The sequence below is a fragment of the Ursus maritimus genome, unplaced genomic scaffold (genome assembly GCF_017311325.1).
Source record: "Ursus maritimus isolate PB19 unplaced genomic scaffold, ASM1731132v1 scaffold_6, whole genome shotgun sequence".
Classification (NCBI taxonomy): Eukaryota; Metazoa; Chordata; class Mammalia; order Carnivora; family Ursidae; genus Ursus; species Ursus maritimus.
This window is the reverse complement of record NW_024426774.1, coordinates 19,978,173-20,006,064: the sequence shown is the minus strand read 5'-3', so window position 1 is coordinate 20,006,064 and position 27,892 is coordinate 19,978,173. Positions and strand designations below refer to the sequence as shown.

The following is a 27,892-nucleotide window of genomic DNA, read 5'->3' as shown; positions in this document are numbered from 1 at the left end:
GAACTTTTTTAAATGCTCTGCTATCTAAGACATTAATATCTTCAAGATATGCCTCAAAAAGTTTAAATTATGGGGCGTCTGGGGGTTCAGTCTGTTAAACGTCTGCCTTCAGCTCAAGTCATGATCCCAGGGTCCTGGGATGGAGCCCTACATCAGGCTCCTTGCTCAGTGGGGAGCCTGCTTCTCCCCCTCCCTCTGCCCTGCTCATGCTCATGCTCATGCTCGCTCTCTCTCTCTCTCAAATAAGTAAATAAAATCTTTTATTTATTTGAGAGAGAGAGGACGAGAGAGCAGAGGAAGAGGGAGAAGGAGGCTCCCCACTGAGAAGGACGATCCCCACTGAGCAAGAGCCCGGGAACATGACCTGAGCCAAACGCAGATGCTTAACTGAATGAGCCACCCAGGCTCCCCAACAGATAAAATCTTAAAAAAAAAAAAAAAAAAAGTCTAAACTGTGGAAAAACATAAATCTATAAATCCCGAGAAACACTGCAATCCAGCATTATTTTTGGGACCACTCAAATTTTTTAAGAATATATGAAATTACAGGGTCCCCTGGATGGCTCAGTCTTGATTTTGGTCCACGTCATGATCTCAGGGTTGTGAGATCAAGCCCCATGTCGGGCTCTGCATTGGGCATGGAGTCTGCTTAAGACTTCCTCTCTCTGGGGCGCCTGGGTGGCACAGCGGTTAAGCGTCTGCCTTCGGCTCAGGGCGTGATCCCAGCATTCTGGGATCAAGCCCCACATCAGGCTCTTCCGCTATGAGCCTGCTTCTTCCTCTCCCACTCCCCCTGTTTGTGTTCCCTCTCTCGCTGGCTGTCTCTATCTCTGTCGAATAAATAAATAAAATCTTTAAAGAAAAAAAAAAAGACTTCCTCTCTCTCTCTCTTAACAAAAAAAAATAATAATAAATTAAAATTTTTTTTAAATTAAAATTCTCTCTCTCTCTCTTAACAAAAAAAATAATAATAAATTAAAATTTTTTTTAAATTAAAATAGGGGCTCCTGGTTGGTGCAGTTGGTTGAGCATCCAAATCTTGGTTCCCACCCAGGTTGTGATCTCAGAATCGAGAAATGGAGCCCCATGCGGGGCCCCACGCTCAGCATGAAGTATGCTCGAGATTCTCTCTGCCTCTCCTTCTGCCCCTCCCTCTCATGATCTCTCTCTCTAAAAATAAATCTTTTTTAAAAAATTAAAATATATGAAACTACAGAGGCATAACATAAGTTTTAAAATTCCTAAATTCAAACTGCCACTAAAATACAAGAAAGTGTATCAGTCCTGTCCCCTAGCTACTGTGTACCATATTCTCACTCCTAAATGAAGAAATCTGCATGAACTAATCAGTAACTACTCTGCAAAAAGCTTTTATTAAAAAAAATAAAACAGCCATAGAACAACAACTTCTTTCCTCTGACTTCTACAAAACAGATATGAGATGTCATAAAGTTGGCTAAGTTGTCTTTAACTGAGCCTTGCCCACATAGTCTAAGAAAATGACTCAGCAAGACTCAGCCCATATGTTAACTACAGTTAAGCGATTAGCACAATTAAGTTAAACACCTATTTCTCTAACATGCCCAATTTACAAATAAAAAAAAAAAAGAAGGCTCAGAGGTTAGATGACTTGCTCAAACTCACAAAGCAAATTAATGATGAATTAGAACCTTGTTTCCTGGCTCAATATTCTAATACATTTGGCACTATAAAGATAATTTCCAAAAATTAGATCATTCCAAAAAAAGAAATATTCTTTGTGTCATATTTACATACCTTTATTAAGCGCACCTAATGTCATGTCCCTCATATTCCTCTGAAGAATGTAGTTTTCTTTTTCAGTATGGCTATATTTTTTTAATAGAGTTTTCTGTAGTTCCCTAAGTTGTATTTAAAGATTGCTATACTGAAAATTGTCAACACTTTCATTTGTCATTTACCTGTGTGCAAGGTTTTATTTTCAATAACTGCAATTTGCCAAAAACTTCAATACCTGAACTTTCTGGCAGTTCAACCAAGGGGTGCCTGGCTGGCTCACTGGAGCATGTGACTCTTGATCTCAGGGTGGTGAGCTCAAGCCCCACATTGGGCATGGAGCCTACCTTATATATATTTACACACACACACACACACACACACACATATATATATATATATATATAAATGCAACCAAAATTTCTAAGATTCATTTATAAAAAATTATTCAATGCCACCGTAGGACATTCAGGTAGATTACGAAGTAGTTCTTTAAAAGCTCAAACATGGGGCGCCTGGGTGGCACAGCGGTTAAGCGTCTGCCTTCAGCTCAGGGCGTGATCCCGGCGTTATGGGATCGAGCCCCACATCAGGCTCCTCCGCTGTGAGCCTGCTTCTTCCTCTCCCACTCCCTCTGCTTATGTTCCCTCTCTCGCTGGCTGTCTCTATCTCTGTCGAATAAATAAATAAAATCTTTAAAAAAAAAATAAAAAAATAAAAAAAAATAAAAGCTCAAACATTTCCAAAATATGAATGACATGTAACAGAGAGAATTCACATGCTGTCATTAATGTGTATGTCTATAGAAATTAGCACAACAGCTTGATCACAAATTGTATACTTCAGTCACTGTGTGTGTTTCTAATTTTAACATCTAAATTGAGGCACCTGGGTGGCTCAGTCAGTTAAGCGTCTGCCTTTTCAGCTCAGGTCATGATCTCAGGGTCTTGGGATCCTGGGATTGAGCCCCGCATCAGGTTTCCTGCTCAGCAGGGAGTCTGCTTCTCTCTCTCCCCCCTCCTTCCGCTTCTCCCCACCACTCATTCTCTCTCTCTCAAATGAATTTTAAAAATCTAAAATATAGGGGCACCTGGGTGGCTCAGTCGTTAAGCGGCTGCCTTCGGCTCAGGACGTGATCCTGGGGTCCTGGGATCAAGCCCCACATCAGGCTCATCCGCTGGGAGCCTGCTTCTTCCTCTCCCACTCCCCCTGCCTGTGTTCCCTCTCTCGCTGGCTGTCTCTCTCTGTCAAATAATAAAATCAAAAAAAAAAAAAAAAAAAACTAAAATATATACATATATTTATATAGATATATATATCTAAAGCTATCTTTCAAATGGTAGACTATTGTAGCCTTCCCACTCCCCCCCTTTCTATTTATTTTTTTATTTGAGTATAGCTGATATACAATGTGACATCAGTTTCAGGTATACAACAAAGATTCAACTCTATACCTTATGCTATGCTTTCCGCAAGTAGAGCTCCCATCTGTCACCAAACAATACTACTACAATACCACTGCCTGTATTCCCTATCTTGTACATCTTTTATTCCCACGACTTATCATTACATAACTGGAAGCCTGTTAGCGCCCACTCCCCTTAACCCATTTTGCTCACCTTCCCATCCCTAATTGCAGCCTTTTTGTATGCAGTTAGAGCAATGTGTATTCCACAGTCATTCCAAGTATATTTTTTGTTCTAAAGTACTTTTAAAAGTACTTTTTAGTTTAATAAGAACATTTTTGCCATACACTTATACTCCACCCAAATCTGTATTCTCATTATCACTAAAGGGAAACCTTTCCAATAGGGTTAATATAGACTGATAGAGACCTCATATAAATGAACTCACAAATAAGAGGGAATGAGAATCCCCATCCTCCTCCGCCTCTGTCACCTACCATTAACTATTTCACTTAAAGATAGTATCAGTTAGGGGCGCCTTGGTGGCACAGTGGGTTGACTGTCTGATAGTTTCGGCTCAGGTCATGATCTTGAGGTCATGAGATTGAGCCCTGCATCAGGCTCTGCGATCAGCAGGAGAGTTCACTTGAGATTCTCTCTCCCTCTGCTCCCCGCCACTCTCTCTCTCTCAAAAAAAGGAAGAAGAAGAAGAAGGAGAAGAAGAAGAAGAGGAGGAATTATTATTATCATTATTATTATTATTATTATTATTAAGGAGACATATATGGCAAATAAGAGACCCAGCCACATCTCTAAAACAGAATATTCACCTCTTAGAAGACAAATCAGCAGTATTGATTCTGGAGCCAATATTCTGGGCTGAAACGCTCATATTCCACAAAAGGAAATCAACAGATAATGTCTAAAATTGATAAACACCAATGTAATATTATTTAGAAATATGATGGTACATACAGGAGAATTAGCAAAGAGTTGGAACGGCTGTCAAAGGGAAACAGGACTTATAGTGGAAACAGTGGTAGAGGAAACCCCTGTTTTTCATAGAGTCTCATACAGTACTGTTTAACTTTCTTTAAACTACAAATCGTTATTAAGTTTTTTTTGGAATTTGTTTAAAGAAAGAAAAGGCTGGAAAGAACAGATCAAGGAACCCTATTATGGCTGTGTATAGAGTTTGGTGTTTTTTTTTTAAGTCAGGAAAATGCTCATTTAATTTTGTCCATGTTACCGCAATTCTGGCTAATGAAAAGTGAAAGTAAGCTGGCCAAAGGACTCTGGTCAGAGTTTTTATGCTCTTAAAAGAAGATAAAAAGAAATAAGAGAAAAATAAATATTTTTTTGAAACCCCAAATGTAATCACTGATTCATTCATGGATCAAACCACTGGGTAAAATGTTATTAGAGAATACAATACTCACACAGTCTCAAAGCATCACCACACCTATTACTTATTAATTACAAATGGGAAAATATCTTAGCAATTTGGCAGATTATATCTTACACAAGGGCTCAAATTTATTATCACCAATAATAGACAAAATGACATTATGCACACTTTCTGATGTGATGAGTTGAAAAAGATCACCTAGTTAGTGTATCTGCCAAAATGTTTAATTTGAATCTAATCATGAAGAAGCAAATCCAAAATGTGGGGCATTCTATTAAAAAAATATTTATACTCATTCAAAAATGTCAATGTCATGATCTGTTTTGTTCTCAATTAAGGAAAGTAAAGAGACAGGACAACTAAATTCAATGCAATATCCTGAACTGGACTCTGGACACCTCCACTGCCAACCACCTCCAAAAAAGTCAAAGCAGTTGAGGAAGTTTAAATAAGGACTACAAAACATATAATATAATTGACTAATACTAAATTTCTCAACTATAATTATAATATTGTAGTTACATAAGTTATACAAAACATCTTATTTTGAGCTGATATATACTGGAGTATTTGGGGATGAAGTGTCATATCTGCAGCTTACTTTCAAATTTTCAAATGGCCTAGCAAATAAAAGAAATACAAACACAAAATGGGTGAGTGCTCAAAGGCAGTAAAATGTTACTAGAAAACCCCCATTAAGGGTATATATATGAAGAGTGGTACTATTCCTCCAAATTTTCAGTAGGTCTGAAAGTTTTCAAATGAAAAGTTGGAAGGGAAAAGAGAGACACAGGAAAGAAACGGTCCTCCTCCTTCAGGATGATATTATGTCTCAGTGTGTCTGGAGCCTAAAATTGGTGCAGCTTATCTCCACACGATGAGGAAAGCTAGCTAGGGAAACACTGCTGAGTGAGTGGCAGGATGGAAAATATAACTGGGGCTCTTGTCGAGACTGCCAAGCCACTTAGCAAACGGACCCTTGAAATGGCACAGCTTCAAACTTCTTATTGTTTAAGCCAATCTGTGGGATTTCTTGGGAGGCAAGGGGTTGTCACTTCCTAATACACAAATGTATTGCAAAGAAGTACTGCCACCAAAAAGACATTGAGGATGCAGAGCCAAGGATAGGCAGTAAGGAAGAGAGGTACCACAGTACTTACCCTTTCTATGTTATCATTTTAATGCTGTATTTTTAAATTAATAGGCATTACTTTTTAGAAGTAAATTTTAAATGAATATAACTCAAATAAAAATAAATGCACCTATTACTGGAAATCACTTTCCTGACCCAGGGGTAAAGGCACTGACTACAGTAATTTACCACAGAATAAAAATATTTAAACCAAAGAAAATGTCACATACAGAAAAAACTCCAACTCCACCCCTTTTCTGAAAGCTCCTAGAACTGTAAGCTGTTAGTGGTTAGAGATTTTGAGGTTTCAATGGGTTCCATTTAAAGAGGTATGATGTTTGATGTGGAGAAGAAACATGGCTGCTTAAAATTATCAACAGAAGAGATAAATGATAAAAAAAAGATTTTGGCTAAATATCAGCTCTTTCAACCTAAAAATATGAATAGCAAATCGAATTGTCTATAGACTATATCTAGTCTTTACAACCATCCTCGGATTATGTATCCAAAGAAATCATTCATGTAAAAGATAATTTTCTTCTTTTTAAATTTTATTTATTTATTTTACAGAGAGAGAGAGCGCATGCGTGCACATACAAGCGGGGGTAGGGGCAGAGGGAGAGGAAGAGAATCTCAAGCCAACTCTAAACTGAGCGCAGAGCCCAAGGCAGGGCTTGATCTCAGGATCTGAGCCAAAACCAAGAGTCAAACGTTCAACTTATTGAGCCGCCCAGGTGCCCCTAAAAGATACTTTTCAATAAAGTCTTTTTAAGTCACAAAATGGTCCAGTCCTATAGCGGCTTATCATTCCATTTAATCCAATCAGGTTTACAAGGTACGCATTATTAGCCTCTGTCTAAAAAAAATTCCAAAAGATTTTAAAACCTGCCTGGAATTAAACAGCGGCAACAAAGATATTAATTTAATTAACCCATGTTCTTTTCATTATACCATCCCTCCCTTATCACTCTAGCCACTACTTTTTCATTTCCTTGCTGGATTCCTATCCTGTCTACACCTGAATGTTGGTATTCCTTGCAGTTTCTGGAGGTCTTCTCTTCTTACTTCACCATGACTTAAACTGCTTTTCTTTCTCCAGACTAGATTCTACTCCTTACCTCCCAGACATGCTATACAAATACCTACCATCTACTAGATAACCTACAGGCACATAACTCAACTCAAAAACTTATCATGCCTCTGACCTGCTCTTTCTCACATATTTTCTGTTAATGACACCAATTCACCCAACCAGTGGCAGCATCAGAAATATGTGGCACACTGGGGCGCCTGGGTGGCGCAGTCGTTAAGCGTCTGCCTTCGGCTCAGGGCGTGATCCCAGCGTTCTGGGATCGAGACCCACATCAGGCTCATCCGCTGGGAGCCTGCTTCTTCCTCTCCCACTCCCCCTGCTTGTGTTCCCTCTCTCGCTGGCTGTCTCTGTCAAATAAATAAATAAATCTTTAAAAAAAAAAAAGAAAGAAAGAAAGAAATACGTGGCACAGGGCACCCGGGTGGCTCAGTTGGTTAAGCATCCAACTCTTAATTGTGGCTCAGATCATGATCTCAGGGTCACATCAGGCTCTGCGCTGGGTATGAAGCCTGCTTAAGATTCTCTCTCCCTCTCCCTTTCCCCCTGCCCTCTCTCTACTGAGTCCTCTCTCTCTTAAAAAAAAAAAAAAAAAAATGTGGCACGGCGGCATCTGGCTGGCTCAGCCAGTGGAGTGTGCAACTCTTGATATCAGGGTTGTGGATTTGAGACCCATGCTGAGTTTAGAGATTACTTAAAAATTAAAATAAATAAGTAAGTAAGTAAGTAACACGGCTTTAACCCTGCCACTCACTACCCCATCCACAGGGTGAAGTATAAGTTCACTGCCAGGGGTGCCTGGGTGGCTCAGCCATTAAGCGTCTGCCTTCGGCTCAGGTCATGATCCCAGGACTCTGGGATCGAGCCCTGCATGGGACCCCCTGCTCGGCAGGAAGCCTGCTTCTCCCTCTCCCACTCCCCTTGCTTGTATTCCCTCTCTCGCTATCCCTCTCTGTCAAATAAATAAATAAAATCTTAAAAAAAAAAAAAGTTCACTGCCAGATCATACAAAGCCCCTTCACAGTTGGCACCATATGTTTCTAAACACCTGACACCCCAGACCCAAGATGACAATAAATGCAGGACAGACGGGTTGACTAACTGTGATACAGCTAATGGAACACCAAGAAACAGTTTAAAAAATGAAGAAACTAACAATGATGAGAAATGATGTCCTGTAACGTAAGATACATTACAGGAGAAGGGGGAAAATACAACTATTTCTAAGATGTATTTATATAATAGTAGAGTTGACCCCTGAACAACATGGGTTTGAACTGCACTGGTCTACTTACATGCATATTTTTTTTAATAAATACAGTGCTACAAATGTATTTTCTCTTCCTTATGATTTTCTCAATAACATTTTCTTTCCTCTAGCTTTCCTTACTGTAAGAATATAGTATGTAACATATAAAATTACATGTTAATCAACTGTTTATATTATCGGTAAGGCTTCTAGTCAACAGCAGGCTATAAGCAGTTGAGTTTTGAGGGAGTCACAAGTTACACACAGATTTTCCACAGCACAGGGAGGTTGGAGCCCCTAACCCCCACGTTGTTCAAGGGTCAACTGTACAACCTTGGTTATCAAACTTTAGCTTGCATCAAAATCATCTGGAGGGCTCTATCAAAACACAGATAGATGGCTGAGCCCTACCCAAGGAGTTTCTGATTTAAAACATCAAGAGGTGGAACATGAGAACTTGCATTTCCAGCAAGTTTCCTGGTGTTGCTGGTGCTGCTGTTAAGGGAGCCACACTTTGGAAACACTGGCTTCACAGACACTGCACATTTCAAAAAAAAAAAAAAACTGATCATTTTTATCATCTTTTTTTTTTTTTTTTTAAAGATTTTTCATTTATTTATTCGACAGAGATAGAGACAGCCAGCGAGAGAGGGAACACAAGCAGGGGGAGTGGGAGAGGAAGAAGCAGGCTCATAGCGGAGGAGCCTGACGTGGGGCTCGATCCCATAACGCCGGGATCACGCCCTGAGCCGAAGGCAGACGCTTAACCGCTGTGCCACCCAGGCGCCCCCATTTTTATCATCTTTAAAGGAAATCAACCCACCACAGACTGTCCAAATTTTACAATGGTAAGGGAAGGCCAAACACTGCCTAAAAGCAGATCATCCACTGAAGCAGATTCATGGCAATTATATGAGAAAATTTAACTGACAAATAGCCAGAAAGATGAGTCAAGCTATAATACTATTCCATGGTGTATGTCAAAATCTACAAAATAATATACAATCATGCCACACCAAGCAAGCACACAACACCACTGCTTTCAGGAAGATATGTTTTACAGTAAAAGAGTCAAGGACAAATTAACAAAAAATTTATTTACTCTTGAAATTGTTAGCTATAATGTGTTCTTTAAAATTAACATTTAAGACTTCCAATTCTTTTCTTGTAGCCACTCATTCCCATCAATCAACAAATTCACTTAACAGATGATAAAACAAAGTGTATTTGAGAATACAGTTCCCTAAAAAATTCTCACTCAACTGAGCAGTTTTAAACTCAGTAATTTACTAAAATTCATTAAGAGATCAGGAAAAAATGTTAGAAGAATCCCTTCAGCAGGAACATTTTTATGGAGCTAAAGTGTTCCAAGGGTAGACATAATGTCAAGGATGGAGATGTTCCCTGAGACCAAAGAAAATGCTGCAAGAGCAAACTGTGCCTAACTAGATCACTACTGGAGTTGAAAATCATCATTAAACAGGAAGTTCACAACCTAGAGCAAAGGGTAAGAGCACTCGTATAAAGATATTGCCTTGTCACCAACAACCCAATAAACAATGCCTGTTACATAGCATAACCTAAAAAAAAAAAAAAAAGTTGAAATCAGCTCAAGAAAATATGTGTTGGGAGCTAAAGAAAGTTTAAAACGTCTTGTGTTAAAAAAAAAGAAAAAAAGTCCTGTAAGTTGTAATACCTAAAATAAAAATATCTTAATAAGGAAAAATTTTCAGAAGATAAAGAAAAAGTGAGGGGAAGTCATATTATAGTGTAAAACTTAGTTATGCTAGAGTTTACCAGGTTAATACTGAATTTATTTTTATTCCCTTAAGTATAAATTAACCAACAGAAACAACCTCAAAAGTACAGTCCACATGTTGCTTAATTTATAGTTACCTGTGTTATAGAAGATATTACTATTTAGTATTTTTATTAGAATATTTTATTGTACAGGGGCGCCTGGGTGGCACAGCGGTTGGGCGTCTGCCTTCGGCTCAGGGCGTGATCCCGGCGTTATGGGATCGAGCCCCACATCAGGCCCCTCCACTATGAGCCTGTTTCTTCCTCTCCCACTCCCCCTGCTTGTGTTCCCTCTCTCGCTGGCTGTCTCTATATCTGTCAAATAAATAAATAAAATCTTTAAAAAAAAAAAAAGAATATTTTATTGTACAGAGAAATACAAACTATCAAATCCTCTCTGACTTATGATCAACAAGTCCACTACTTTTGAGGGAGGCATATTAAGATAAGAGCATGGCTGACCTCCTGGAAATCCATCTTAAAGGTTAGGTATAAGCCAGTTTGACTAAGATGCTATTTATGGCTCTAACACTCATTCAGACATCTGCGCAGACCCTCTTTGAGTACATTTAAAACAGAGAAATTATTTCCCTTAACATATCATTCAATATGCAAAAAATCCATATATTTACCCTCAAACTGCTTCACTCACGTGTCAAAGGATAACCTTCCAACAAATCCTAGAACTTGAGAAGTAGTAAATCAATCTTAAGCTTACCTTAGCCAGGCTCATAATTTTCTCTTTGGATTATATGCACCCTCAGGCCTCACTCTTCTACTGATCATCCCATTTTTTAAATCTTTTTGAATATAAGAAATGTTTTACTATTTTATGATAAATCATTTATTCAGCATCCTGTAGAAAAAATAGTCCACAAAAGTTAAACTCTGATTACATGTAAGGTACCAAAACTTAAGTCACTTTTTATGTGCAAAATATACCAAACTTTCTACCTTGAGAGAAACTACTAAAGACAAAGAACTTCTTCTCGCTGATAATCATCAGTTCACAAATCTGTAACCGTATGGTACAGTAATACAATCTTTTCTCTTCATTTTAGTTTTCAGGTTTCCTCCCTAAATGTCTACTTGGTCTCATTTTTTCTGGCTAGACATGTTATCTGCATGGCAACAAAAGTCTGTTGCTTCTTAATTGCTTTGGGTTTAATAAAATGGGGTTAAAAATCAAAGTCAGGGGTGCCTGGGTGGCGCAGTTGTTAAGCGTCTGCCTTCGGCTCAGGGCGTGATCCCAGGGTTCTGGGATCAAGCCCCATATCGGGCTCCTCTGCTGGGAGCCTGCTTCTTCCTCTCCCACTCCCCCTGCTTGTGTTCCCTCTCTCACTGGCTGTCTCTGTCAAATAAATAAATAAAATCTTAAAAAAAAAAAAATCAAAGTCAGTAAGACACTGAGAAAACATCAAGTACTGCAGTGTTGGAAGACTAATCCTTAGATAAATGTAGTGTTACTAGTTGGCTGTTAAAATTCTCCACCTTAAAAAAAACTCTACATCATTCTTAAGGTAGAGCAACTATAATTACGTAAGAAAATAAAATAGAAAAATAATGTATCTTAAAAGGCATAAAGCTTGTATTTCTCACAACACAAAACATCTTAGAAGAGCAAAAAAAAAAAAAAAAAAAAGAACAGCAAAGGTATTGCGAATCAGATTCTAACTTCAGGTGCTAAGAAAGTAGTAATATTTTGGTACTTTTCAACCACTCCCTCCCCTGTAGAGCTGCCACTCTGCAAGAGCAGTCACCAAGTCTTTACTACTCACCACTACATCCCTGGTACTCACACAAGATGCCCTACACATTTTGTAAAATCTCAATTTTTTTAAATAAACAGTAACTGTAAAGGCTTATAGCTTAATTTCCTAGCTTATTTTTTTTAAGATTTTATTTATTTATTGGACAGAGAGACACAGCGAGAGGGGGAACACAAGCAAGGGGAGTGGGAGAGGGAGAAGCAGGCTTCCTGCTGAGCAGGGAGCCCGCTGCAGTGCTTGATCCCAGGACCCTGGGATCATGCCCTGAACTGAAGGCAGACACTTAATGACTGAGCCACCCAGGCACCCCTCCTAGTTTATTTTTTAAAAAATAACTATGGGGGCGCCTGCGTGGCTCACTCGGTTAAACGTCTATGTTTACTATGCTGAGAATATATCCCCACAAACAAATATATGCAAAAAGATACTAGAGGATTTTTAAAAATTCATATTTATCTGTTAATTTCTGATTTAAGGAAGGCAAAGGCATTTTTTATAAGACTAAGAATATATAAAGAGGTAGAATAACTTAAACTCACACTTTGTAAGAATAAATGTTCACTAAGCAGTCTCAAACCAGCAAAATCAAGAGTGAGATACTTTATCATTCTATGCCAAGTGCTAAAATATATGGGACACACTGCAATCTTCGGACAGATTATGAATTTGCTGAATCATCTGTTGTTCAGTATTTTATAAAATAGTACACATCAAAAGCAGAAGACTCCTTTTCCTTCCAAGTAAATCAGCCAAGAATTATATATCTAAACCAAAACTGTTTCCTTTAAATAACACTGTCTGAACAAACTAGTCTGATTCTCTACCACATTCATCTGATTATACCCTAAGTAACAAAAACTTCAATATTTTGAGAATGGGCTGGATATTTAAAAACAATAGCAAAATATCATTTATTCCTAACTCTACTGGATGTTCTGAGTTAAAAAGTGGAGTCAAGGGGCGGCTGGGTGGCGCGGTCGTTAAGCATCTGCCTTTGGCTCAGGGCGTGATCCCAGCATTCTGGGTTCGAGCCCCGCATCAGGCCCCTCGGCTGGTAGCCTGCTTCTTCCTCTCCCACTCCCCCTGCTTGTGTTCCCTGTCTCGCTGGCTGTCTCTCTGTCAAATAAATAAATAAAATCTTAAAAAAAAAAGAAAAAGTGGAGTCAATATCATTTTGAGTCAAAAATTACTTCAAATTCCAGGGGTGCCTAGCTGGCTCAGTTGGAAAAGCATGCAACTCTTGATTTCAGAGTCGCGAGTCTGAGCCCCACATTGGTGGGTAGAGATCACTTAAATAAATAAAAATATATATAAATAATTTTTTAATTACTTCAAATTCCAGTTAAGGTAGTATAGAAAGATCTTTCTGACCCATTCTCTCCAAAATCACACTAAAACAGTAAGGAAAACAGGAAATATTTAAATAAATAAATAAATAAATAAATAAATAGACATCATAATTCTAATCACAATACAAGAAGACAAAATAATCTTAGGACCTCAGGGTCCACTGAAGACACCAAAGAGGAGCAAGCCAATTCATGTCTCAGAACCCTGGAGAGGTTTTAAAGCAGGAGGTATCAGGCACCAGGCAGAAAGGGAAGGCCTGACTAAAGGTTTACATAAGGACACCCCAAGACCTAGCCTCCAACTCACCTAGCCAGATTTTACCACTCCTCAAGGCTAAGGCAGCAATCTAAAGGTTTATTCTCTAGAAAATATAAAATAGATACACTTCGAATTCAAGAACAAGAGGCTCAATGTAGTGTGGAGAGGAGACTAAAAACAGGGAGATTAAAAAGCCCTGCCCATGCTTACAGAGCTTGCAAACATCTTTTTAATGACCCATTCTTCATTCTTAATTATGAACATATACCCTGAAATTACCAATCATTTGAGAAAGGCCTCTAAATACAGAATAAACCTTGTGATCTCCTTATTTGCTGCAAACAAATAAATAAATAAAAGATAAAAAAAAAGGGGGGGGGCATCTGGGTGGCTCAGTCGGTTAAGTGTCTGCCTTCGGCTCAGGTCATGATCCCGGGGGTCCTGGAATGGAGCCCCACATCAGGCTCCCTGCTCAGTGGGGAGCCTGCTTCTCCCTCTCCCTCTGCCACTGCCCCTGTCTGTACTCTCCTTCTCAAATAAATAAGTAAAATCTTTTTTTAAAAATTACATAAAAATAAAATAAAATGAAGAATAAAACAAATGTGGGGGAAGGGCACAGAAAACTTGAAGGAAAAAAAACAGCCAAGAAATAGAAGAAAATGTCAAACAAGCTATCTTCCAGGAAAAACATACTGTATTCACGAAAAGAGAACACTTTAAAAGACAAATTTCAAGGAATAAACAAGAAAAAGCTACTAGAAATTTAAAAATATGACAGCTGAAATAAAGCCTTCAACAGAAAAGTTAGAAGATAAAATCGAGGATAACTTCCAGAATGTAAAACAAATGAACAAAGCTGGAAAACGGGAAACTACACAATCAATCCAGGAAGTCCAAAAACCAATTAAAAACAGAAAAAAGGGAAGAAAATTATAAGGGGTAAAAATGCAAGAAAAACCCAGAAAGACCCACCAAATATTTAGAAAACTGGGTTCATTAAAAAAAGATCCCACCAAGATATATCATTGTGAAATTTGTTACCAGGAGTTCAAAAAATTTTTTATACCTAAAAACTTCCAGAGACAAACTAGGCCACAAATAACGTATAAAGTATCAGAGTAGTACTGGACTTACTAGCAATATCAGAAACTACAAAACCACACACTAATATTTTCAAAATCAAGAAGAATTATTTTCAACCTAGAATCCCAATCCTTGTCAAACCTTCATTGAGTGAAAAAGAATTAAGACATTGTCAAAAATGGAAAGTCTCAAAAAATTTCCTTTGCCGTGCACCTTTTTTTCAAGAAGCTACTAAACCATGAAAGGATCCAAGGCCGTAAACAAAAACAAACAAACAAACAAAATCAGTATCACACAGAAGGGGATAACTAAGGAAATTCCCAAGGCAATAGCTAGTTAATGACCAATCCATTACTGAAGCAGGAAGGAGAAAAAATCTAGAAGAGGTGTGTCCAGGAAGGGGGAAAAAAAAAGATTATCTGTCTGATGATTTGAGTGTACAGATAATCGTTCTGACAGGTTGTTGGAGAATAAGAAGACAATGGGTAAAAGCAAATTAATCAAAGAGAACTTCTAACTTCAGAGGAGAGGAGAGTCTAACTATTTGGCTTGACAAGGAATATTTACATGGGCATATTAATGGAACCACTAGAAACCAATTTAACAAAAAGGAGAAAGAGTGGGATGAGATTATAAAATGTTAAAATTCTCATTTAATATTAAATCAATGACTCAAGAGATGGCTATATAGGCATATAATTCGAAAAGAGGTATGTAGGGGGCACCTGGCTGGCTCACTCAGTCAGTAGAGTATGAGACTCTTGATCCTGGGGTCGTTGAGTCCAAGCCCCACAGTGGGCATAGAGCTTACTTAAAAGATAATAATAATAAATAAATATGAAAAAAAGAAAATAAAGGTAGGTAACAGAAGAGCCAGAGGATGCTTCTCAAGAGCAGGACCGGGGATGGAGAGGGATGGGACAAGAGATTCCTTTCTTTGTTGCTATGTATCTTTTATTATTATTATTTTTTAAGATTTTATATATTTGACAGACAGAAAGAGTAAGAGAGCTCTTGCACAGAGGCACCTGTGCATGAGTGGGGTGTGGGAAGGGCAGAGGGAGAGGGATGTGGCTCTAGGACCCTGGGATCATGACCTGAGCCGAAGGCAGACGCTTAACCGCTGTGCCACTTAGGTGCCTCAGTTACTACAAATATCTTAGCACTATTTTATTTCAAATATTATATCTCACTGATAAAAATTAATTTTAAATACCTTTCAGGACACCTGGGTGGCTCAGTCGTTAAGCATCTACCTTCTGCTCAGGTCATGATCCCAGAGTCCTGGGATCAAGCCCCGCATCAGGCTCCCTTCTCGGCAGAAAGCCTGCTTCTCCCTCTCCCTTGCCTGGTGCTCCCCCTACTTGTGCTCTGTCAAATAAATAAAATCTTTAAAAAATAAAAATAAATAAAAAATAAAAACCTTTCAGAAAGCACAGTATAAACTGCTATTACAAAAGAGTCAATCAGGCACCAGAGGGGCCCAATTGGTTAAGCATCTGCCTTTGGCTCAGGTCATGATCCCAGAGTCCTGGCACTGAGTCCCACATTGGGCTCCTTGATCAGTGGGGAGCCTGCTTATTCCTCTGCCTCTCCCCCTGCTCACGCACGCGCTCTCTCCCTCTCTCTCAAATAAATAAACTCTTTTTTAAAAATGGAAGAAAATCTTCAGGATCTAGGACTAAACAAAGTTCTTAAGACATCAAAAGCATGATCCATAAAAAGAAAAATTAGACCTCATCAAAATTAAAATTGTGTGCTCTATAAGTGTCCACATGAAGAAGAAGAGACAAGCTAAAGACTAGGAGAAAATATTTGCAAAGCACAAATCCAACAAAGGACTAGTATCTAAAATATTATAAGAACTCTCAAAACTCAACAGTAGGGGCACCTGGGTGGCGCAGTTGTTAAGCATCTGCCTTCGGCTCAGGGCGTGATCCCAGTGTTCTGGGATGGAGCCCCACATCAGGCTCCTCCACTGGGAGCCTGCTTCTTCCCCTCCCACTCCCCCTGCTTGTGTTTCCTCTCTCGCTGGCTGTCTCTGTCAAATAAATAAAATAAAAAGCTTTAAAAAAAAACACAACTCAACAGTAAAAACAAACAATCCAAGAAAATGGGCAACTGACATGAACAGACATTTCATCAGAAGATACATAGATGGTAAATAAGGACATAAAAAGATTTTTCAACACCTCTGGCCAGCAGGGAAATCCAAATTAAAACCACAACGAGAGTATCACTACACACATACCAGAATAGCAAAATACAAAATAGTAACACCACCAAATGCTGGTAAGGATGCAGAGAAACTAGATCACTCACACACTGCTGGTGGGAATGTTAAATAGTACAGACACTCTGAAACAGTTTGGTAGTTTCTTATAAAACTAAACATGCAATTACCATATGACCCACTAATTATACTATTGGGCATTTATCCCAGAGAAATGAAACCTTATGATCATATAAAAACCTATACACAAATATTCATAGCAGCTTTATTTATAACAGCCGAAAACTGGAATCAGCCGTGACGTTCCTCAACAGGTGAATGATTAAACAAACTGTGGTGAATGCATACCACAGAACACTATGCAATAAAAAAGAACTACTGATATACACAACTGGGATGAATCTCTAGAGAATTATGCTAAGTCAATAAAAGACAATCCCAAAGGTTACATCCTATATGATTCCACTTATATAACATTTATGAAATGACAAAGCTTTATAAATGAAAAACAAATTCCTGGAGGAAATAAATGGGTGTAGGAGAATAGTTAAAAGAACACTAGGGATCCCTGCACCTTGGAACCGTTCAGTATCTTGACAGTGGTGGTGACATTAACCTACACAAGTGATAAAACTATAGAGAATTTAATACATATACACACAAATGAAAACAAAACTGAGAAATGGAAATAAGACTGGTGTACCAGGCCAGATGTCAATATTCTGATTGTGATATTATACTAAAGTTTCAAAAAATGTTTTCATAGGGAGAAACTGGGTAAAGTGTAGAAGGGATCCCTCTGTATTGTAACTACATGTGAATCTACAACTGCCTTAATAAAAATTTCAATTAAAAAAAGTCTGCATAAGCATTGCTATTGATATGAAAGAAACAAATTCACACTGTCCTGTTCTGATTTTGATACGTTGTACTTTTTGGGTCTCCGGAATACTGATTTTTCCATTTTCTAATGATTTACAACCTTGGATGCTCTGTTTCTGGGTCATACTGGAAACTCAATGTTCCATCACCAGTTGCTGTTTTCCTCAAAAAACAAATTATTTTTCATCTCTGGAAAGAAGGATAAACATCAAGTAATCACTTTTGCTTATAATCCAAAATACTGTTCTCAAAGAAATTTTTTTCTAATTTTTTCAAATTTCCCTTCAGGTGAGTTTTCTTCACCAAAAATTTATTCTAACCATCTTTTCAAATTCTTTATCTTATAATCCAAATTTTAAAACTTTATTCCAGGGGCACCTGGCTGGCTCAATAGGTAGAGCATGCAACTCTTGATCTCGGGATTGTAAATTCAAGCATTTGGGTGTAGGGATTACCCAAAAATAGTATCTTAAAAAAAAAAAAAAGGTATTTTACTAGCCCACAATACTCATCTATTTGGAGGAAGTAAATTTACAAGACTTTTATCAGTCTTTCTGGTTCAGAAAATGTTCGACTAACATGCTCTGTAGCTTTAAACGGTTCATTTATGACTGAACCATCTCCAGAAGCAATTTTCCCATGCAGATCTCTTTGATCACACAATTTATATTTTATGCTAAATAACAGTTTCTAATTTGTAAATCGACACTCAAGCAGCCCTTACACTTCTCTATTAATCACAGCTCCTACCACAGCACTGACTGGGGAAACTGGTACTGTTAAACCTGACAGAGATTACCAGTATTTCTCCTATCATTCCTTCTCTTTTACAAACCAAACAGGAGTATTGGTATTTCCTTTGCCACATCTTACACACCATGATTCTGGAAATGAAAGTAATTATCCCTAACATTTTCCATTAGCTCTGCTCTGTTATGCTCTAGGTTTGCAAAGTACAAGTAACCTGAACAAACTTTTTGATATTTGGTGCTACTTGTTACTCTTACTCACTCCTGCCAAAACAAATACAAAAACAAAGCAGAAAACCACGGCAACTCCACTTTTCAAATAGAAACTGATGAGTAGGAAGAATTATCCTTTTTTTTTTTTTTTCAAACAAAACAATGAAATTCTCTGAGTGAGAAACATGGCCATAGACAGAACTGGATATAGATTCTAGTCAAAACTCTTTCAGGGCACTTGTGTGGCTCAGTCAAGTGTCTGAGTCTTGGTTTTGGCTCGGGTCATGATCTTGTGGTGGTGAGATAGAGCCCAGCCTTGGGCCCCACACTCAGCAGTCAGCCTACTTTCCCCTCTCCCTCTGTTCCTTCCCCCAACCCTTGCGCATGTGTGCCCCCTCTCTTAAAATAAATAAAACCTTTCAAAAAACAAAACAAAACTCTTTCACTAATTAGTCATACAATCTGTTGGAACTTCCTTCACCTCACCAGTGTGTTTCCTGACTCTTAAAATTAATTGCAGGATTCTTTCCTGCATTAATATTTCATGATTCTAACATTCCAAGAAGTTCTACATAGATAACACACAACAAAAAGACAAACCTGTCTTCAGTATCTGAAAGTACAGACCAATGACACTAAAGTGTGGTAAAATACCATAAAAGATCCTCTTGACTCAATGACCACCGGTTAACAGTAGCTATCACATGGAACAGTGAGGGGCTATCTGTGATCAAATGCTCTTTTTTTTTTTTTAAAGATTTTATTTTATTTGACAGAGACAGCCAGTGAGAGAGGGAACACAAGCAGGGGGAGTGGGAGAGGAAGAAGCAGGCTCCCAGCAGAGGAGCCTGATGCGGGGCTCAACCCCAGAATGCTGGGTGTGATCAAATGCTCTTTTTTTTTTTTTTTTAAAAGATTTTATTTATTTATTCGACAGAGATAGAGACAGTCAGCGAGAGAGGGAACACAAGCAGGGGGAGTGGAAGAGGAAGAAGCAGGCTCATAGCGGAGGAGCCTGATGTGGGGCTCGATCCCGTAACGCCGGGATCACGCCCTGAGCCGAAGGCAGATGCTTAACCGCTGTGCCACCCAGGCGCCCCTAATCAAATGCTCTTAACAGGGAATTGGGTTAAGTGTTGGGTAGTTCTGTTTTTTGGATTCTTAGTAAAATATACATAACATAAAATTTACCTTATTAAACTATGGTAAAAATATACATAACACTTACCATGTTAACAAGTTTTAAGTGCATTAAATATATTCACACTGTTATGCAACAGCTCTCCAGTACTTTTTCATCTTACAAAACTGGAACTCTATACCCATTAAACAACTCCCTATTTCCCCCTTCCCCCACTCCCTGGGGGACTATCATTCTACCTTTCATCATTCTACTTTGTTTCTATGAATCTGACTTTAGATACCTCATATAAATGCAATCATACAGTGAAAATTTGCCTTTTTGTGCATTTCAACTATTCTTAAGCATATAATTCAGTGGTATTATTTTCTAATTATTATACAATCATCACCAATATCCATCTCCCCAAACTGAAACTCAGTACCATTAAGCAATAATTCCCCCATTAACTGAAAATCTGTACAAATTAAGCAATAACTCCCCATTACCCAGTCCCCAGGCCCTGGTAACCACTATTTTACTTTCTCTATGAATTTGCCTATTCTAGGTACCTCATATAAATGATTTCACACAGTATTTGTCCTTTTTTTTTTCGGTCTGGCTTGTTTCATTTATTATTTTTTTTAAGATTTTATTTATTTATCTATTTATTTGACAGACAGCGAGAGAGGGAACACAAGCAGGGGGCGTGGGAGAGGAAGAAGCAGGCTCCCAGCGGAGGAGCCTGATGCAGGGCTCGATTCCAGGACCCCAGGATCACACCGTGAGCCAAAGGCAGACGGGTAAGGACTGAGCCACCCAGGCGCCCCTGGCTTGTTTCATTTAGCACAGTGTTTTCAAGGTCCAGCCATGTTGTAGCATATACCAGAATTTCATTCATTTTTAAGGCTGAGTGATATTCCACTCTATGTATACAATACTGCATCTTGTGTGACCATTCACGTGGACATTTGGGTTGTTTCCACCATTTGGCTATTATGAATAATGCCGCTAAATAATAAGTGTTGGTGAGAATGTGGAGAAATTGGAACACTGTGCAGTAATAGTGGGAATGTAAAACAGTGCAGCCACTGTGGAAAATATGGTAGTTTCTCAAAAACTTAAAAATAGAATTACCACATGACCCAGCAATTCCACTTCTGGGTCTATACCCAAAAGAACTGAAAGAACTTGAACAGGTAATTGTGTAACAAAGTTCATTTGTGATAAGTCAGTCATCCGAATGGTAACATCTCATAGTGGTTTTGACTGGCATTTCCCTAATGATTAGTGATATTAAACATCTTTTCATGTGCTTACTAGCCATCTGTATATCTTCCTTGGGAAAAATGTCTGGATAGTTCTTAATCAATCCTAAAAATGCGTGTTCAAATGAATGATTCATTAGGCATTCTGGAATTCCCGTAGCTGCTGAGAATAACAGCAAAGCCCAGACAGGTTTAATATGTCAAGAGTTTTTTTTCATTTCTCCAAACAGCAGCCTCCCCATATAAATGGGCTGAGTTCAATTTAACCCGCCAATACTTAAATGAAGGCTAGTGGAATCATCCTACTCTTCCAAAGCTTAGCAAAAACACTCAGAAAGACAACAAAAGGGTGCATTCATTATACCTCTCCCAGGGGCAAGAGTCTTCACCAATTTAACTTCTTGCATGGAGACCAGACGCTCCTTTCCCAACGAAATAAATTCCCTATGGAAAAGGTAGTAATTCTAGGCGTGGAGGGAGGGATTACCACCACCAAAAAGTAGCATATTCAGTAAGACAGTCCACTAAAAATTTCTGCCTTGGGGCAAGTCCATGTAATTACTATATCACTAAAGCGTAATGTTTTCCTGACCTCATACTGCCAAGAGGGTTATAACCAAATCAACCACCAAAATTTGCTCATCCAAAACCAATAACCCTCTTTTAACAAATATTTCTCAATCTTTGAATTTCCAAGGCCAGTTTTACCCTAAAATTACTCTATTAGCCAAATAGCTAATATTCTTAAGCAAAGATCCCAATCTACTTCACATATATAATGCTCAGAAAGGAGGTAGAAAGGAAAATATTAAAATAAAACTGGCCCCTATTTTATATTAGAGGATCCTGACTCTGTACTACTTGTCTGTCTGCCTCTCTTCCTTCATTCATGATTTATCAAGCACCCATTAGAAGAAGAGACTCTTCTAGGTGTGCTTAGCATCTATCAGCAAAAAAAGAAAACAAAACAAAAACAAACCAACCCACCCCTGCCTTGTGTATCTAGTGCCCTTGGATTCTCTCTGAGAATGCTGAGTGTGAAACAAATCAGTAATTTATTTTTGCAACTGTCTGCAATAAATCTGACCATAAAAATCATACATAATTTCTGATGTAAATGTGTGGAAATTAAAAGTACACAGAAAAATTTAAATACAGTAGTCTTTGAGTATACTATAAGCACAATAAGCCTATAAAAATTCTTTCTTCCAAGAATCAATGACCAAGGAACAACTAAAATGATTCTGCCTGAAATAATGAGGGCCTGCCTAATATTGACAGTTTGGCCCTTCTGAACACTTACTTGTATTTATTTCTGAATACTCACCTAGCAAGGTAACTACCTATTCAAATCTCAGGAGGTTTTAACAATCAAGTAACAACTCAAATTTCATTATCATTCATAATTAGAGAATGCTCCAGATTTTTTAAAAAGCCAAAGGAAAAAAAACAACACTAGTCTACTGATAAAATTTTAATTTTTAAAAAGTAAGAGTAGTATACATCCAAAGTCATTTCTAGTCATCTGCACGTTAGCCAACTAGCTAGTTCAGACTAGGTAGATATGTACTGTCCAATACGGTAGCCACCAGCCACATGCGACTGTCAAGCACTTGAAATGTACCCAACCTAAATTGAAATTAGCTTTAAGTATAACATACACATTGAAAAAATATATATATAAAATATGTCAACATTTTCTTAATTTTGATTACATAATAAAATGATAACATTTGGGATAGAAATGAGTTAAAATTTTTCATTTAATTCTTCTTTGGGGCACTTAGGTGGCTCATTCGATTAAGTGTCTGACTCCTGATTTCAGCTCAGGGCATGATCTCAGGGCTGTGGGATTGAGCCCCGAGCTCAGCGGGGAGTCTGCTTGAGATTCCCTCTCTTCCTCTGCCCCTCACCCTCCCCATGTGCACACACTCTCTCTAAAATAAGTAAATCCTTTTAAAAAATAAAAAATAAATTCTTCTTTTACTTTTTTTTAGGATTTCTTTTCTCTGGGGTGCCTGGGTGGCTCAGTTGGTTGGGTGTCTACATTCTGCTCAGGTCATGATCACAGGGTCCTGGGATCAAGCCCCACATCAGGCTTCCTGCTCAGTGAGGAGTCCTCTCCCTCTGCCCCTCCCCCTGCTTGTGCTCTCTCTGTCTCCCTCAAATAAATAAAATCTTTAAAAAAAAAAAAAGGATTTATTTTTTCTTAAGGATTTTATTTATTTTGGGTGCTTGGGTGGCTCAGTCGCCTAAGCATCTGCCTTTGGCTCAGGTCATGATCCCAGAGTCCTGGGACTGAGCCCCAGGTCAGGTTCCCTGCTTGGTAGGGAGTCTGCTTCTTCCTCTTCCCCTCTCTCAAAAATAAATAAAATCTTTTTAAAAATTTTTTTATTTATTTTGAGAGCATGCACAAACACGAGAGCACAGGGGGAGGGGCAGAGGAAAACAGAATCTCAAGCAGATTTTACACTGAGCCCAGAGCCCAACACAGCCCAATCTCACAACCAACCTGAGCCAAAACCAAGAGTTAAACACGTAAACGACTGAGCGACCCAGGCACCCCAAGATTTATTTATTTAGAAAGAGAGAGCTTGTGCACACACGGGGGAGGGAGGGCAGAGGGAGAGGATCTCAAGCTGACTCCCCGCTAAGTACAGAGTTCAAAGCAGGGCTCAATCTCACAACCCCAAGATCATGACCTGAGCCAAAATCAAGAGTCAGATCTCAAACGACTGATCCACCCAAACACCCCCTTCTTTTACTTTTTTTTAGTGTAAAAATTATTTTTTACCTTTTTTAATACCAAAAAATATCATCCATGTGGCTCACATTATGTTTGTTTTAAACAGCACTGGTTTAAGACAACAGACTTCTAAACCTGCACACAGAGTAATACATGCAATACGTGTCGAAGCTATGCTCAGAATTTTACACTTACGTTATTTATTCATTTCTCAGTTCACACTCTTCAACCTACCTTCTACATCAAAATGCCAAACATCAAATATTTTTATATCAAAATATGAAAGTTTCAGAGTCTAATATGAAATTGCTTAGCAGAGCCCTAACAAATATTTGAATGACCACTGTGCACAGGGCATTCAATCCCTAAAGTAACTTGTTCTGCTGCACTTCAAAAGCCGAAGGGATACTCATTCTATATCCAGCTAATATGCACTCTGCTCCTACAGTGTGCCTGGTATCATGCTAGATGCTTTACTCTCACTGACCCATAAAATCCTCACAACTACCCTATGTAGTAGGTCCTATTTAAAGAAGAAACTGAAGCACACAAGGTTAAGTAACTTGCCAAAGCCCACAGCCTGTGGAAGTAGGATTCCAACCCAGCAGGCTCAAACCAAAAACACCATACACTTTCCCTAATAAAAGGACTACACAAGGGATGCCTGGCTGGCTCAGCTGGAAGGGTGTGAAACTCTTGATATCAGGGTTCTGAGTTTGAGCCCCATGATGGGTGTAAAGACTACTAAAAAAATAAATAAAACTTTTTTGTAAAAAAGGACTACACAAGATTGTGTCATTATCTAACAGGATTAAGTTCTAGTTGTGGGTATGTACCCATTACAAAAAAAACTGGAATAGATGGGGGTTAATGCATTGCTTCCTACTCTCCACCCCACCCTTCTCAATGGCAGGTTAAAGAATGGCAGGTTAAAGTTGCCCACACAAATTAAATCCTTGATCTTACTACAGGTTTATACTGTGCTCCCCTTTCCAGAATTTCTAGATCCTATCCCTTCCCTCTGGTCTAACGTCCTTCAGGCTTCATTTCAGACATCATCTCCATGCATGCCTACTCAAGACTCCCCATGATTTAGGCTAGTCACCCCTCCTCCCTATGCTCATCCCTATTGTAGCACTTCCCACACTCGGTGCTCAGGAGACTGCTCAAGGGGTCTATTCTGTTCACCACTTATAGTACCTAAAACCGTGCCTAACACTAGGTGCTCAATAAATATTTGCTGAACTATCTAACCACCTGACCCACCCAGCTACAGCTAAAAGTGGAATATTAAAAGCAAACTTAGTGGTAGGAGGGGCAAATCCACAAGCAGAGAACAAGTTCTAAATTTCATGAAATTTATGACAGGTCAAAATAGTATCGTACATATGAAATAATTATTGCGATGACTCCTATCCACCCCCAAAAAAGGAAGAGTAAAACTAAAATCTATTTTAAATGATCAATTTAGTTTCAGCATAATTTGTAAGAATGAATTAAGTAGCTGACAAAAATTGTCGTAAGAAATCCACATCAACCATTCCAGTAACGCTATAAATTGAAATCAGCTTAATTTTGACAATTCTCAGAGTTCAGGAAAGACTGCAGCTGCTTTTTAAAATCGTCTCAAACATAAAACTAGTTACACTTATAATTGGGTTTCACTGTATTCCCCCCAGTGCTGAGTGCTGGGCTCCAAACGACAGGAGCAACCATGTGTTCTTTAAGATATTCATGGGGGGGGCGGGGGGAGGACGGTTTTCACATACAATTCGTTTAACACAAGTCGTGTTAATTCCACTAAATTTTCTAACCAGAGTCCAAAGGGACTTTCCTAGAGCCTTCCCTTTTCTTTTCCAAAACGGGAAACCGACTAAAAAGGTCAATCTTTAGTTCTTACTTCCACACTAAGTAATTCTGAAACATGAGGTGAAAGTACATGAGAAGTTCTAGAGCTAGGACTGGCCAAATGTTTTCCTGTAAATTGTAGCGTAAAGTCAAATACAAGGGAGAACTTCAGTCTTTCGGGTCTGAGGACAGAAACTGATCATCTCTTTTAGATTACTGCTTCTGTTGATGTCTGGAAAAGCACTGTGAGGCAAACATGCCATTGAGTCCCACCCCAAGCACGAAGAGCCTCCGATTGTTTGACACATCAATGGATTAGTCAACGCGGGGGAACTCACTTTTCCCCTCTAATTTGCTTTAATTATTCCTCACACAAACCCTCAAGTTTACTCTAAGTTATGACCATATGGAATCTTCTCTTTGCCCTGAAGTATAAATTCAGGCCTTTACCAAATGACTACTACGGCTTCAATCCGAACCACTAAAATAAACCCCTTACACGTATCGTACATCTAGTAACGCCACACAAATATGGAAAAAACCAGTCCAGTCGCTTAAAGAAACAGCATTCTGGGACGTGGTTAATGCTGCATATTTTGCAATAGAGGCAATGAAGAGAGTAGGAGACTTGAAAGCAAAAGACCGGATGGAAAGCATGGGAAGACCCCGCCCCAGCAAGCTCGATGTCGATTCAAACAGTAACTTGGGTCTGTCGCCTGGAATCGGAATCACTGAAACAAAGGCGTTTATTACGGGAAGCAAGATGTCTGGAGTAAAAGAAACGGTTTGCAGCTACCCAGACCGTACACCATCTTCCCACAGGTCTTACCTATGGTGGAAATAAAGGTGGTATTGAAGGCATCATCCGAAAAACGAAAAAGGACGCAGGTCTTCCCTACTCCCGAGTCTCCGATCAGGAGCAGCTTGAAAAGCAGGTCGTACGTCTTCTTCGCCATTGGGAGGAGCGGCTCAGGCTCTCGCCGCCGGCGGCCCCAAGGGATCGGTCCCTCTCACTACGGCCAACTCCTCACTTGGGCGTTCTCAGGCCGGAGTACCGGGGAAGCGTGGGAAAAACGAGGGCTCGAGAGGGCGCGGGCGACCTACGAACGGCCTCGTCGAGGAAGCCCCGACGGTGGCGGCGTCCGGTGCCTCCGAGGGCGGCGACCGCGGCTCCGCAGCCTCTCCCAGCCGCTCCGCCCGGTTCCGGGGAGTCGGTCGGGACAAAATGGCCTCCCCTCCCCCCTCAGGGCTGCTCGGCCGGGACGCTCCCACGGGCGAGCGAGCAAGCTCTGCCGTCGAGGGAGCGCGACGGACGTGAGGACAGTCTCTCTCCCCAACAGAAACTCCGCTCCGGGCCGCGGCGGTGGCAGCGAAGGAGGACCCCGAGCCGACGAGCTCAGCTACATAGCCACAGGAAGCCGAGCCGCCCCGGCCAGAGCCACCTTTTCCCCGTGCCCTCTCACGCCGGCGTGCGCGCTGCCTGAGACGCACGCAAGGACGTACGCCCGCCCTTCCCTCGCGCCCTCGCCCTGCGGATCGTCTCTGCGCACGCGCGCCGGAGGGTGTAGGGGCACGCGGGGGCGGAGAGCGGCGCTCCGGGTCTCCGAGCCCTAGTCTAAGGCCCCGCGGAGAAAAGAGAGAGGAGGGGCGAGAGAGGGCGAGGCCGCGGGCGCGCTCCCTGCGGCCGTCTGATAGGGTGCGCAGCGTTACGAGCACGCCCCGCGGGGAGGAGCTGCCTGGTGACTGCGCAGGCGCGGCACGCTGGAGTAGCCCCTTAACACCCTTCCCTTTCGTCCGGGGGTCGCCCTCCCGGCTGCGTTGAGGATGCTCTCGGTCATGTTTGTCGCGTGTGTCGAGCTGAAGGTCTTGGCGCAGTGACAGGCTTGGATGGCCGTGTGTTCCTGTGTAGCTGTAGCTCGTAAACGCGAAAAAAAGTGGCGCCCTGGGTCATTAATAGGCTCTGCTAAAATGAGACGCATCCTGGAGTGCCCTCTCTCGTGGCTAATAGTGACAGGAGAAACATTAGAGTTCCATCCTGGTTGAACGAGAGTTGACGTTCCAGAGAGCAGGAATTTAGCATGGAAAAACTGGCCCGGCTGCCCAGGTTGGGATGATGTAATCCGCCTTTCAGGGCGAGGAGAGGAGGACTGAGGAACACCTGAGCGCAGGGAGAACCTCCCCGCAGAGTGGAAGCTTCGGTGCTGTGCTCTACGGGCGAGAACTCACTGCAGGCCTTGCGGTCCTTTTGGAATACGGGAGAGCCCAGAGCGCCATACAGAAGAAGCAGGGCCCCTCCCTGCCGCCAAAATCGAAGTACCGGTGTCCAAAATTGAAGGAGAGTGAAGCCAGCCCCAACCCTACGCTGCCTCTTCCTTGCACCTTCTTTTCATGTGCCTTACACCCTTCCTTCTGTCTCTCCCCATCTGTCTTTATACTTTCCTCTTCCTCTTCTTTTCTGTAGTTTAAATAATCATCCTACTGCCCAGCCATTCTCAGTGTGTTTCACCGCGGCAAAAGCACACCTAGCATGTCA

The 27,892-nt window shown here is 40.2% G+C and overlaps 1 protein-coding gene across 1 annotated transcript in view; it reads right to left on the bottom strand.

The window, feature by feature from the left end:
* The window catches only part of RAB10 (RAB10, member RAS oncogene family), an 82,824-nt gene extending 55,993 nt beyond the window's left edge, over positions 1-26,831 (bottom strand). The window contains exon 1 of the mRNA XM_008700354.2: positions 26,189-26,831. Within this exon, the coding sequence (XP_008698576.1) occupies positions 26,189-26,315 (127 nt within the window). The 5' untranslated portion in view covers positions 26,316-26,831. The remainder of the gene's footprint in view (positions 1-26,188) is intronic.
* Between the last annotated feature and the right edge of the window lie 1,061 nt (positions 26,832-27,892).